The 14200-nt window shown below is 43.7% G+C and overlaps 1 protein-coding gene across 1 annotated transcript in view; it reads left to right on the top strand.

Annotated features, from left to right (window-relative positions):
* The window catches only part of ARHGAP25 (Rho GTPase activating protein 25), a 91365-nt gene that overhangs the window by 59082 nt on the left and 18083 nt on the right, over positions 1-14200 (top strand). The window contains exon 5 of the mRNA XM_032177484.2: positions 12696-12900. Coding sequence (XP_032033375.1) covers positions 12696-12900 — 205 coding nt within the window. The remainder of the gene's footprint in view (positions 1-12695; positions 12901-14200) is intronic.

Below are 14200 nucleotides of genomic sequence, written 5' to 3'. Positions count from 1 at the left end.
GTGTCTGTTGAGATGGCCATATGGCTTTTGCCTTAATTCTGTTTGTGTGATGTATCACATTTATTGATTTGTGTATATTGAATCATCCTTACCTTCCTGATATAAAACTTATTTGATCATGTTGTATTATCTTTTTGATGTGCTGTTGGATTTGGTTTGTTAGTATTTTGTTGAGGATTTTTGAGTCTATATTCATCAGGGATATTGGTCTGTAGTTTTCTTTTTTGTTGTTGTTATGTCCTTGTCTGGTTTTGGTATCACAGCGATACTGATCCTGTAGAGTGAGTTAGGGAGAATTCTCTCCTTCTCAGTTTTTTGGAACAGTTTCAGGAGAGTTAGTATTAGAACTTCTTTGTATGTTTGGTAGAATTCAACTGTAAATTCATCTGGTCCTGGGTTTTTCTTTTTTGGAAGTTTTATTATTACTGATTCAATCTCACTACTCATTGTTGGTCTCTTCAGACTTTCTATTTCTTCCTGCTTCAATCTTGGGAGGTATATGTTTCTAGGAATTTATCCATTTCCTCTAGGTTTTCTAGTTTGTGGGCATCTAGTTGTTAATAATAATTTCTGATGATCTTTTGTATTTCGATGGTATTAGTTATAATGTCTCCTTTTTCATTTCTGATTTGTTTGTTTGGATCTCTTTTCTTCTTGGTTAGTCTAGCTAGAAGTCTAACAATTTTGTTTATCTTTTTGAAAAGCCAACTTTTCATTTTGTTGATCCCTTGTATTGTTTCTTTGGTTTCTATTTCATTTAGTTCTGCTCTAACCTTTGTTATTTCTTTTCTTCTGCTTATTTTGAGTTTGGTCTGTTCTTGCTTTTCTAGTTTCTTGAGGTTTGAAGTTAGGTTGTTAATTTGTACTCTTTCTACTTTTTGATGTAGGCATTTACTGCTATTAACGTCCCTCTTTGCACTGCTTTTGCTGTAGCCTACAGATTTTGGTATGTTTTTGTATTTTCATTTGTTTAAAAAATTTTTAGATTTCTATCTTAATTTCTGTATTGACCCAATGATCATTCGGTAGCATGTTGTTTAGTTTCCATGTATTTGTATAGTTTTTGAAGTTCCTCTTGGTATTGATTTCTAGTTTTATTCCACTGTGGTCTGAGAAGATACTTGATATGATCTCAGTTTTTAAAAATTTTTTGAGACTTGCTTTGTGGCCTGACATATGGCCTGTCTTGGAGAATGTTCCCTGTGTTGTTGAGAAGAATGTATATTTTGCAATTGTTATATAGAATGTTCTGTAAAAGTCTATTCATCCCACTTGGTGTAAAGTCTAATTTAAGACTTTTTAATTGATTTTCTGTCTAGATGATCTGGGTAATGCTGAGAATGGGGTGTTGAGTTCCCACTATTACTGTGTTGCTGTCAATCTCTTTTTTAGTTTTAGGTCAGTAATATTTGTTTCGTGAATCTGGATGCTCCGTGTTGAGTGCATATGTATTTAGAACTGTTATACCAGTTCGTTTATGTAGTTCCAAATGACTCAATTTGTTCATTCCTTTTTATTCTTTTTTCTTTATTTTTGCCTAGCTGGATTATTTCAAAATACTTGTATTCAGGTTCTGAAATTCTGCCTTTTGCTTGCTCTAGTCTACTGTTGCAGCTTTTGAATGTTTTCTGTAATTCCTCCAATAAATTTATTTTGTTCCAGAATTCCTGTTTGGATTTTTAAAAAGTTATCTATCTTCTTTGTAAATTTATCATCCATATCTTGAATTGATTTTCTGATTTATTTGTATTGATTTTAGATTTCTCTTGCATCTAATTAGGCTTCCTTAAAATCAATATTTTGAATTCTTTATCTGGGATTTTGAGGAGTTTTTTTGGTTAGGAGCTATTGCTAGAGAATTATTGTTTTCCTTTGAGGGTGTCATATTACATTGCTTTTTCGTGCTTCCTGTATTGTTACATTGATTTCTGCACATCTGAAGCAATAGTCACTTCCTCTTATTTTTGAATTTACATTCATTATGGGGTGGGGACATTTTTTCTTGAAGATATGACTATGATGTTGGTTGGGTAGGGCCATTTGGCTTTGCTTCTTAGTGTGTGCAGTGGGGAAGATGCTGTATGATTTCCTTGGTCATAAATAGCCTTAGTGGTATCTATGGATTCCTCAGTGTGTTAGGGTGCAGTTATTGGTTACTTTTTCAGGTTTCAGTGGTAGCAGTGGTGGGCCAAGTGTGTTTCTCCTTGTGACCTCAGGCAGCATATGCTGGCACGTGTATTGGCAGTTCCAGGCGGGCCGATTCTTGGACCTGTGGGGGGCTTTTTTGGATGCTGATTGTAGTAGTGGTGTACTGGGCAGGTGAGTGGGCTTTTGATCTTTCGGGCAGCAAGGATGGTGGGGGCAGTGGGTGTAAAGTTGGTCATGAGATGTTTTTCTAGTTCTCAAGCACAGTGCTTTTGTGTTAGCAGTTGTTTCAAGTTTCAATGGGCTGTGTGGGCCAGCCTCCAGGCTAGTAGATGGTGCTTGCAGGTAAGAACAAGCGGTGGGGGTAGCATGGAGATTTATGCCTGACCTCTGTTCCCCAGAAGAGGTATTTGGGTAACCCAGGTGGTAGTTGGCTTGTGGAACACCCAGGAGCCTGGATCCCACACTCTGTCTTGGAGTAGGGGGCAAAGTTGGGCAGAGCTGGACCAAGCAAGCTTGTACTCAGGCCCTCCAATGGCATATGCATGCACCAGCCTTGATTAGGGGGTAGAGGAAGTCCTTAGGCTGCTTATGAAATGCTTGGTGACTGGCAACCTTTGCTGTCCTGAAGTCTTAGGATAGGGAGGATAGGGCTGTCCCAGTGGCCACTGCTTTGGCCCACAGGAATGAGCCTTGCTTTCGTCTCACACCCCAGTCCCAGCAAAGTTCCCTCCTCCATCCTGGCTATGGCAGCCAACTTGGCCACCCAGTCACTCCTAGCAGGCTGCATCTAGTCCACAACTCAGTCCTAGGCCATAGGAGATGCCATTCAGCTTCAGACCAAGCCTCCACAACAACTCTCCTCTTGCTTAGGACCTGGGATGGTGGTGTGCCTGGTTGCAATGCCAGTGGCTGGAGCCCACTCCACACTTGCTTCTCAGAGCAGGCTGCAGGGGTTCATCCCCCACTCAAGCCCCAGTCCTGCAAGCACCACCCAAGTTCCCCCATGCACAGTCTGTAAGAGCTCTGATCCAGAATATTGTCCCACAGCAGCCAGCCAGGTTCCAAAAAGGGTGTAGGACATTCCCTGGAGCAGTTCCATATCATAGTCTTCTTGCCACTCCCCAAGTTAGATTCGTGGTGTGGGAGAGTCAAGGTGCTCTCCTACGGCCTGGATTGTATAATTCCCCAGTGGGAAAGTGGACAGCAGAAAGGCACTCACTCACCCTCTCCTATTTGGGGGATTTGCTCCCCTTTCCCAGCTGGCCTCAGCCATACAGCCTTCCTGCTTTCTTTCTTCCTGGATTTCAAAGCTTCCTCTCACTTTTTTGTTGAACTCCCGAGTTCTTTCTTGAACACTGCATTTAAAGTGCGGTTGTCTGCACACTAGCTTGGTTCCCCTAAGTGGATGAGATTACTGGAAATGCTTGTAGTCAGCCATCTTGAAAAAGAAGATCTTGTGTTTTAAGCATCATTGTGTGTTTGCCAACAGGAGGCATACAGTATGTAAATATTGAATTGTGATATACCTTGGATTTCTTTCCTCCTTTCATTCTTTTAAGTTCTCTGCACCCTTCCGGGCATGATTTCATAATCCACAGCACAATGTAGCCTGGAGGGGTGTGCAGTCATTGTTATTCCATGTGTTCTGGTCTTTCTCACCAGCTACATTAGATATTAAAATAGACGATTTTTACTTATTTCCATGAATTCCCTCATCTCTCCTGCCCTCAGCTCCTAACAACAGACAGATACTTATTTATTCATTTGGTCAACAGCTCTGTCGTTAATATGTGCCATGTGCCCAGTTCTATTCTAACACTGGGGCACAACAATGAGAAAGAGAGAGAGAGAGGAGAGAGAAAAAAAAGCCAAAGTCTTTTCTCTCAAAGAGCTCACAAGCTAGGAGAAGACACAGCAATTACTTTTAAAGAGCCAAGGGAAAACATAGTTACAACTGTGAAAAGAGCCATGTGGGAAAAACACATGACGCCATATGGGGAAAAAATATCTTTGTCAAGTAGGTCAAGGAAGGCTTCCTTGAAATCGTGATGATTAAGCTTAACTCTGAAAGGCCAGCAGAAGCTAACTAGACAGAAAAGGGGGAAGCAGAATGGTGTCTTAGTCACAGGGAATAGCATGTGCAAAGGTCCTGTGACAGAAAGGACAGGCTCTGGAGTGAGGGGAGGGTAATAAAAGGGGAGATAGCTTTGTTAAGGATGTTGGTCTTCATCCTAACAGCTATAGGTAGTCACTGGGGATTTCAAGGAAGAAGGTGAAAAAAATCAGATTCTATTTAAAAGATCATTCTAGTTGCTGTATGGAAAATGGATTGGGCTGGAGGTGGCAGATCAGAATGAAAGCAGGAGACCAGATATGAAACTCAAGCCATTGTCCAGGCAGAAAGGAAAGATGGTCGGTTGGACACGGGTGGTGGCAGTGGAGATGCAGAAAAGCAAACAGGTTTGCACAATGTTTTGGAGGTAACATTGCCAGGGGGTGGGAGTGAATTTGATATGCAGAGAGAATGTGGAGTCAGATGAGTCCCTGATTCCTGGCCTATTAATGAATGGAGAATAAACACTGGGTTGGCAGCATGAGACAGCCCTGGGGCCCTTCCTGACAACCTTGCCTGTCTCTCTGTAATGCTGAGAGCCTGTTTGCCGTCTCCTGGGCATGTCTGATAGGGTTGCTGCACTATTTACAGTATCTGCTCATCAGGAGGACAAAATCATCTCAGTCTACCCAACAACCTACCTTCAAGATCATTATCTCTGAAGGCCTCCACCGAGCCATGTGCAACTCTGAAAGCATTTCCAGGGAATGGTGAGCTGGCTTCATAAACACTAAGTGAAATTCTCTGTTTCTGCCAGACACTTTGATATATAGAACGATGCTGGTAAGGGTTCCCACGTGGGATTTTTTTTAACCCACCTGGGAGGTATCCCCTGAATGGCAGTTGACAATTAGCTGCTAAGTAAAAGGAGGCACTTATTTTTATTGCGGGCCTTGACAGCTTTATGTTCACTGTTTAAAAGCCAGAGAGTCCTGTGTGTAAAGGTGAGTGGGGAGGGGAAGTGCTGGGGGAAGGAGGGCCCGGAGGGCTGGGGCAAGTGCGGACAGATCCCATGATTTCCTTTTTGGAGTCAGAACCTGAGCAGTATTTGCAAGCATGTGCTGATCTGGAAGTGAGAGAAGAGAGGTCTTCCAGTCTGGGGAGGAGGGAAGGCCTGAGGCTGGCTCATCGGAGGCGTGAGTCTTCGGCCCCGCCATGCCTCACATCCCCAGGATGCCGCGGTGGGAACTGGGCTGTGGCTTTCCTGCCCTGGCACTGCTTGTTTGCTGGGATTTCAGGAGGAAAACCCCCAAGCTCCGAAAGAAAGGTATTTCTTTTTTATTTTGTGGTTCACTTCTTCCACTAAAAGACTGGTTTCCCAGAGCCTCTTCCCTCTCCTGTCAGGGGTGGGGAGCACTTCTGGAACTGATACCCTAGGAAGGAGGTATCAATGCTGAGCTGGCAGGTACAGTGTGTATGGGGGTGGGGAGCTCTCCCTGAGGCCTGGGCTGGGCTAGAGGCAGGGTGGGGAGGGGCTCTTGTCCTGATCTTAGGAGTGTTTGAGTGATGACAAAGGAGGACCAAGGTGGGGAGCGAAGTGACAGTTGCTCTTTCTATTTCCACTTCCCCAAACCAACTCAGTTTCCTGGAGTTTTCCAGCAAATCTAAGGAAGGGGTTGAGGGGTAAGGGGTGGAGATGGATTGTGGGAAGAGCTAGGGCAGTTACTAGTGTGGTAGTGAGACCTCACCCTTCTGTGGTTGTTCAGGATGGGGTCCAAAATTTTAGGTCTGAGGACTGGGGATGAGGTGAACATGGTATAGGGGAGATGGGGCTGGCATGGGCTGGCATGGTCTGGCATTAGAGGACCCCCCCTTGAGACTTTATGATCTCTGAACTTTTATTCCATTAGCTTTAAACTCTAACAGGAAATAAAGCACTGAATATAGAATCACAGGGTAAATGTGACCTCGGAAAAATTCCTGATTCAAGTCTAAGTTTTCTCATCTGTAAAATGAAATAATAATATTTACTTTGTAGAGTTCTCATGAGGACTAAATGAGATAGCACATGTGAAAGTATCGGGGGCAGTTCGCAGCATAAAATTAATGTCATTAATTACATTGGTTAATAGTTATAATTATCATATTACATACATTATAATTATATTATGGTAATTATATTACTTACAATTATTATAATAAATTCATGAAAATTTATACCTATTAAGATGGAAATGCTCTGCTAATGGCCAAAGGGGTGACAATTAGGACCCAGAGGTCAGACATTGGTAGAACTCAGGACCAGGTCTTTGGAGTTCCAGGGATGTTTCTGATTCCAAACTCCTCATGTGATCTGAGATTAAGAGTGACAAAACCTGACCTGGCCAAGCTAAAAAAAAAAGCAAAGATGATTTTTCTCTCACGTAAGAAGTGACACTGTTGGTCCTGATGTCTCCAGAGCATCCAGTGGTTGGTTCTTGTTGAGAGAATAGCTTTGACAGATTTCTAGGCTGCAGATGTCAAGTTCAAAGTCTTCATCATATGGGTGATATTTAAAGTGGTGAGACTATGAGAAAGTGTGCAGATGAGGAAGGGAGGCCCTGGGACCCTCCAACGTTTAGAGGACAGCAAGAAAGGAAGACTCCTCAGAGGAGGCTAAAAGCATCTGATGAGACACATGGAGAACCAAGAGGGACTGGTGTACCAAAAGCCACGTGAGAGAGTGTCCCAAGAAGGAGGGGGTGGCTTGCTGTACCGCATGCTGCTGATAGAGTAGTTAAGATGAAGACAGAGAATTTCACCTCAGGTTTTAAAATGTAAAGGCCATTGGTCTCCTTGACAAGAGTAGGTTTGGGGAAGTACTGAGCAGAGAAAAGGGGCAGAGAATGGGAGGAATGGGAGGCAGCAGGTAGTGATAGCTCTCTGAGGTCCATCACATACCAGGTTCTGAACATAGATGCTGAGCCAGATGGAGTGTCTGCCTTTGAGGGGTCCATAGTCCAGTGGAAGAGAGGGATGTTTAAATGAATCATCATAAAATTACGTGAGAGTGATAACATCGAGGAACACACAGGGAACTCTATGAGTAGAGGAAAGAGTGACCAGTTTTCTCTGAGAAGACATCCAAATTCAGGAGGCTGGGTTTCCAGGTGGAGAGTAGGAGGAAGCCCATTCTCCTGAGAATTTTTTAAAAGCAAAGACCATTTTTCATTCATCCTATCATACTCTCTAGCTATCAAAGAGCCTGGCCCACAGCAAATGCTCAGCCTACATTTGTTGAATGACTTTGTGAATTCTGGTGGAAGGAATTTGCAAGAAACGGAGTTGCAAAAGAAACCATTATAATGATATAGGCAACAGCAGTGAGAATAGGGAGCTTGTTTAAAGCATATTTGGAATGTACCAACCTAGGCCAGGCGCAGTGGCTCATGCCTGTAATCCAGCACTTTGGGAGGCCAAGGTGGGCGGATCACGAGGTCAGGAGATCGATCGAGACCTTCCTGGCTAACACGGTAAAACCCCGTCTCTACTGAAAATACAAAATATCAGCCAGGTGTGGTGGCACGCGCCTATAGTCCCAGCTACTCAGGAAGCTTAGGCAGGAGAATCTCTTGAAGCCGGGAGAAGGAGGTTTCAGTGAGCCGAGATTGCGCCACTGCACCCTAGCCTGAATGACAAAGCAAGACTCCATCTCAAAAAAAAAAAAAAGAATGTACCAACCTATTTGGAGAGAGTGAAGAGTGTTGTGGATGATTCTAATGCTCACAATTTTGCTAGTTGGGTTAGTTAAGTACAGGTACCTTGTATTAATGGCTTTGTATTTTCAGTGCCTAGGAGAGTACCTGGCGCTTGACGATGGAATGAAGCTATTGCCTTTGAGGAAGGCTACAGGAGAAGCAGTGATTTAGGGATGGGATGATAGTGAGATTAGAGAAGATACTGAGAGAATTGCCATTAGACATTGAACTCATGGGAATAGAGGAGAAAGAGAGAGAGAGAGAGAGAGAGAAAAGATGGAAATAGATATGACATAACTACATATATAATGATCAAATAAAACACTTTTTTAATGAGTATAAAGTAAAGAGAGGAAAGCAAATGTTGGTCATTTGCATGAGAGCTGAGGTGGGGGATTATTCTTTCATAAATTATATCTATCAATCCATATGTACACACACATGTATTCATATATACACATATATACACACATATATGTGTATACACACATTTATATATACACACATATATATACACACATATACATACATATATATATAGAGAGAGAGATCTAGACCAGATATGCAGATTAATAAGTTATATGTTTATAGGTGATATCTAAATGTGTGGAATCATATGCACTTTCCTAAGGAGAATACTAGAGTGAGAAGAAAAGAAGCCTGAGTTGGAATCCCAGGAAATGATGCACCAAAGGAGCAGGTGGAAGATGGAGCACAGTCAAAGACACTTGAGAGGAGTCATCAGTGACATGAGCATAGAACAGGAATGGTTGGATTTATTGCAATGTAGGGAGAAAGTATTGAAGAGGAAGGAGAATTAACAACATCAGTCTTCAGAGAAGATCAGTAAGTAGGGTGTTTAATGAACATTAGGAGAGCACTAGAAATCTTAGTGGGCAGATTTAGTGAAGAAGTGCAGGCTAATGAAACCAGATTGTGATGGGTTGAGAGGCTGAGTAGTGAGTGATAAGTGAGGAAGTGGGGCATACATCTCTCTAGAAGTAGACATTTTTATTACAAGTATATGGTAAAGAGAAGGAAGGCAAATATTGGTCATTTGCGTGATAACTGAGGTGGGAGATTATTCTTTCATAAATGGCAAAGACCTAGACCCACGTGGGATCTTTCAATTGAAAGAGAAAATTTTAAGATACAAAGAGAAACAGTAAGTACTGGAAGAGATAGAAGGAATGGAACTCACAGTTCAAGAAGGCATCATCCTAGATGAAAGGTAGGGCCCTTTTCTTCCTCTGGGAGAAGACAGGAACACAAAGGAGAAAGGATGGGAAAGGCAGGGACTGGAGATGAGGGAGTTCACTCATAACCCTCCATTTGGTAATGGAAGGAAAGAGGAGCCAAGATCACCTGTTGAGACAGAGAAGGGAGGGAATGGGTGGGGAGCTCAACAGGAGTGGTGAAAATTTGGAACCAATGTCTTGCAGAGATTGGAAGGAAAAATTTCCACAATATGGTTGTGTATGGTCTTTTGTAGTTCTCAATGGCCTGATGAAGACATGCAGAGGGTAGTAGGAAGCAGCAGGGTGGGGATGTTGAAGAAAAAAGTATGGGTCAGATTAATATCAAAAAGGCTGCATTTGAGGCATGAGAAAAATAGAGGATGAAGGCAGGACAAGGCTGATAGACTGAGATGAGGAGAAAAGCTAGAGAACTAGACACATATTAAGGTGTAAGAAGGAGCTTGGCCCCAAATCACCTGCAAGGTGGCGCATCTGCTGTAAGACCTCAGAAATGGAGCTTGAATTTGAAAGCTTTGACTTCTCTGTGCACATCCTTAAATTGTGTTTGTGATATCTTTCCCCACCAAGTCCAGTGGACCTCTGGAACCTGAGTTTCAACTGCTCCAAGAGACATCTGCCTCTCTCATTGAAGAGCCCCTCTCTGGACCTCTCAAAAGAGAATTTTCCAGATGCTATCTGGTCTGTTTTAAGTCAGTCCTATCAATTTGGTGAAAAGATCTGTCCAGCTCCTTTTACAGACAAATAGAAACCTAATTCCATATGGTTATTGAAATTTTCTAATTGTTTCTCACCATGTTTTGTGTGACCCCTCAAAGGCAGACAGTCCATCTGTTATGTTATTTTCATAACTTGTTGGCAAACTCATTAAAAACAGGAACAAGGTCTTCTATGCCCCTTGTCTGTACAACCCATTCCATGGAACCTGGTGATGGCACATGACAGGGCACTCAATGCATGCTAGTGGGAAGCTGAATTCATATACCAAGGAGATTCCTATTAGTGTTTAAACTAAAGAAATGCCGAATAACCATTAGTCATGGAAAATACTTGCTTAAAGACAAATTGATTCATTAAATCCTTCAGCAAAATTTGTTGACGGTCTACCTTTTGCCAGGGGTTACACTAGACATTAGGGATGAAAACAGCCCTTCCTCCTATTCCCAGTAGCAGGGGGCTTACAATCATGCAGATGACACAGGTACATACAAATTATGATCACAGAGTGTGGGAAGGATTGGGATATTCAAGAAACAATACGGTGCACAGAGTAGGATGTAGTCTCTCCATCTGGGTGTCAGGAAGGCATGGCAGATATGATGATATTTGAGAGGGGCCAAGGAGGACAAAGAGAATTGGTGCAGCCAGGGAAAGGGGAGAGCAGACTGGATAGGGAGAAGAGACTGTTTAAGGACATGGAGACGGCAGAGCATTATGTTCTGGAAACGTCAGGGTGAGATGCCTCTCGGGGCATGGCAGGACATCAGGCCAGGAAAGCAGGTGGGTGCCAAGCCTTGAGGAATGTCAGCCTTGATTCTCAAACTTTAGCCCAGAAGTATTTAATCACAGTCTCACTGCAATGCAATAAGTGAAACGAACAACAGCCAAGCAGATTTGGTGGTAGTGGGGAATACAGAGGCCCCCTATTCAGCTCCTTCTAGATGCCACACTCTCACCTCCCAACACTGGATGTGAAGAAAGAGGAGGCCATGACGAACTGCCAGGGCTTTAAATGTCTATTTGAAAACCATCACTGTAGCAATTGGGGGAGAAGCAGATGACTACTGAAAACCAAGAGGAAGGCACTCAACCAGAGCGGTGCTTTAGAAAGGCAAGCAGCAGGAGGGTTTCGAACATGATAGAGAGAAGAGACTGCAGTGGTTACAGGTGAGAGAGGAGGCTGGCCTAGCCTGGGTAGTGGGTGGGAGCAGAAAAGAACATGAGGATCAAGAGCCTGGTACAGCTCTATAAAGGTGGAATCCACAGGAACTCGAGATGGGATGGAGGGTACCAACCTGAGAGAGAGAATCATGGGGAGAGTCAAGTGACTTTGCAAATGGATGTCCTAGGGATTGAAGTGCTGGGTGCAGCAAAGCCCTGATTATGGCAGAGGGAAAGTCAGGCAGGACAGGACAGAAGCCACAGCCTGTCTTCTGAACCTCCAGAGTATGGAAGCCTGGTGGGAGAATGGGTAGGCAGTGATTGTCCTGATATGTAAACTTGTCTTCTCACACTGCCGGTGCGGGGAAACTGTGGAGCAGTTTCTCCAGGACAGAGCTGGCGTGGAGCTGGCCCACACTTGCTTTGCTGGAGGCAGGGTAATTTGGGAAAATATTTTTGGAAAGCAATTTGCATACCATCAAGTTATAAAAATGTTCAAACCTCTTGACCCAGTAATTCTACACTTGGGAAGTTGTCCTAAGGAAATACTTCAAAAGAATGAAATGCTTTTGTTCATGCATCCAAATGTTAATTAATTAGAAATTATGCATTGCACTGCATACATTCCAGGATCTCTGCCAGGTGAATGAACATGTTTGCTGTGGCAATGTTTATAATTAGGACATAGTAAACAACCTAAATTATTTTAAATGCCACAGTAGTTTAGTGCTATGAAACATCTATGTGATAGACTACAGTAGTCCCTCTTTATCCTTGGGGGGATACGTTTCAAGACCGCAGTGGATGCCTGAGATCTCAGATAGTACCGAACCCTATACACATTATGTCTTTTCAGTCTTATAACTGAGACAACTGCTAAATATAACTGAGACAACTACTACGCGACTCCTGGGAAAGTAGTGTATACAATGTGGATACACCGGACAAAGGGATGATTCACATCTCAGGCTGGACCGAGCGGGACCGCAAGAGATTTCATCATGCTACTCAGAATGGCACGCAATTTAAAACTTATGAATTGTTTGTTTCTGGAATTTTGCATTTAATATTTTCAGACTGCAGTTGACCGTGGATAAGGGGGGAGAGCGTACCGTGTTATGCTTTACTACTCTGTGACGTGAGTGAACTCAAAACGGCCTGCTTGCTGCCGTGGATAAGGCATATTGTTGGGAGTTCACTGTCTAGGCCTGAATCCCAACTGTGCCATGCTCTGAGCTGCCTGACCTTGGCAAGTGTCTAAGGCTCAGTGTCTTTAACAGTAAGGTGCATGTGACATTAATACCACCTCATGGGGTTGGTGTCAAGATTAAAGATAAAAAGTGTGCAATTCCTAGCAAAAAGTATTCAGTAAAAGCCAAGCGTTATTTTAAATATGTAAGAAATGTGGGTCGATATAAAAAGACTGACAAAGACTGCCTCAAATTTACAGGCCCCTATTTATAGCTTCAGGAAATATTATGAGTGATTTGTCTCCTATATTTTGTCTAGTATCGTTGCAATAAAACCTGTGAAGTCACAGGTGACACAGAAAGTCAAGAAATAGTTCATCCAAGGAAACACAGAATGACGGGCAGGTTCTGTTTGCTCTCTCCTCAACAGTGTTTGGCCAGCGCTTGGATGAGACTGTGGCCTATGAACAGAAATTTGGCCCCCATCTGGTGCCCATCCTGGTGGAGAAATGTGCAGAGTTCATCCTGGAGCACGGCCGGAATGAAGAGGGCATCTTCCGTCTGCCTGGGCAGGACAATCTGGTGAAGCAGTTGAGAGATGCTTTTGACGCTGGGGAGCGGCCCTCCTTTGACAGGTACATTGCCCCGCTGCAGTGTCCTACCTCTGCCCTCACCTCTGCTTGGCTTGGCTGGGAGGGCCTCTCCATTCCAGTTGAGCTATGGGACTTGCATAGACACTTCTAAGAGCCCTGGCTTGCAACAGAAAGAGCCTCTGTTTTGCCCGTGATTGGGAATTTGGGAGACTGGAGCACAGTTAGGAGAGTGTGCAGATGATGTGAACCAGAACTGGAACCCTGCTGGGCAGATTCAGGTGATGTTTAAGGCACAGGAGAAGGTGACGTGCAGAGGAGGGAAGAATGATGGGACCTAGCCTGAGGCTCACCCTTCAGGACAGATGAGGAACATGGAAGAGCTGAGCTGTACAAACACTCAGAGTGGTGGAGAATGCACCAGATCTATATCCAAGGGCACAAGCGGCTTTCATTAGCATTCCAGAAGTGGCTAGAACCAGGACTTCTTGTTAGTTTCCTAGATCACAGTACTACGTGATTCTGACTCAGTTCTGAGCCCTTCTGCAGGAACACATCCTGATATCTTGGCAGCCTGGTGTTCCTAAGTCTTCTGTGTGGAGGTCTCCCAGCCCTGTTTGGGGCATATCAGGCATAGTGACATTTCCTCCCACCACCCCCTTCCTCCCCACCTTCTCCAGCCACTCAGCTGAGGTTTCCTTCTCTGCCACACTCAGCTAGCACAATCCCCACCCGATGTCGTGCATTCTCCACCCCAGTTGCCTGCGTGAACTTGTCCTGCTGGCATAAGATTGACTGCTCTTTCCAAATTAGCAGCCCATAAACCAAGGTTTAACAAGATGGGCCTGAACTCTATCCAGTTTCCAAAAATGAAAGTTGCTAAGCTTATTTTGGACAATGGGGTTGGGTTGATTCTGAGAAAATAGTGAAGACCTAAGTGTCATCTTGTGTAGAAGCTCCCTCACCCCTCACTCTAATCACCAACGCTGCCCATTTTTCCTCCAAAGCTTCTCTGAGATCTATATGTTTCTCTCCATGCTTATGGCCACAGTTGTAGTTTGGACAACCATAGGGGTGTCTTTCCTGCCCTTAATAAGTTAATTTCCCATGGGTGCTATATTTCAGCACCCTAGGAAGCAAGAGATGGGGTTCTTATTGGAACAATAGCCCGTTATGGGCATCAAACACAGGGACCTTTCAGCAGCACCATAAACTGCATCTTGTTATCAGGCACTTGTTCCATTATGCTCACCACCTTTATATTCAGTTTCTCCTTATGTTTTTAGTTAGCCTTGGCCTGATGAAAGATACAGGTGGGTTGTTGCTAGAGCAATGCCATACAGTG

Source organism: Hylobates moloch, unplaced genomic scaffold (assembly GCF_009828535.3).
Source record: "Hylobates moloch isolate HMO894 unplaced genomic scaffold, HMol_V3 SCAFFOLD_15, whole genome shotgun sequence".
NCBI lineage: Eukaryota > Metazoa > Chordata > Mammalia > Primates > Hylobatidae > Hylobates > Hylobates moloch.
Note: the sequence above shows the minus strand (reverse complement) of the source record. Positions and strands in the feature narration are given on the sequence as shown.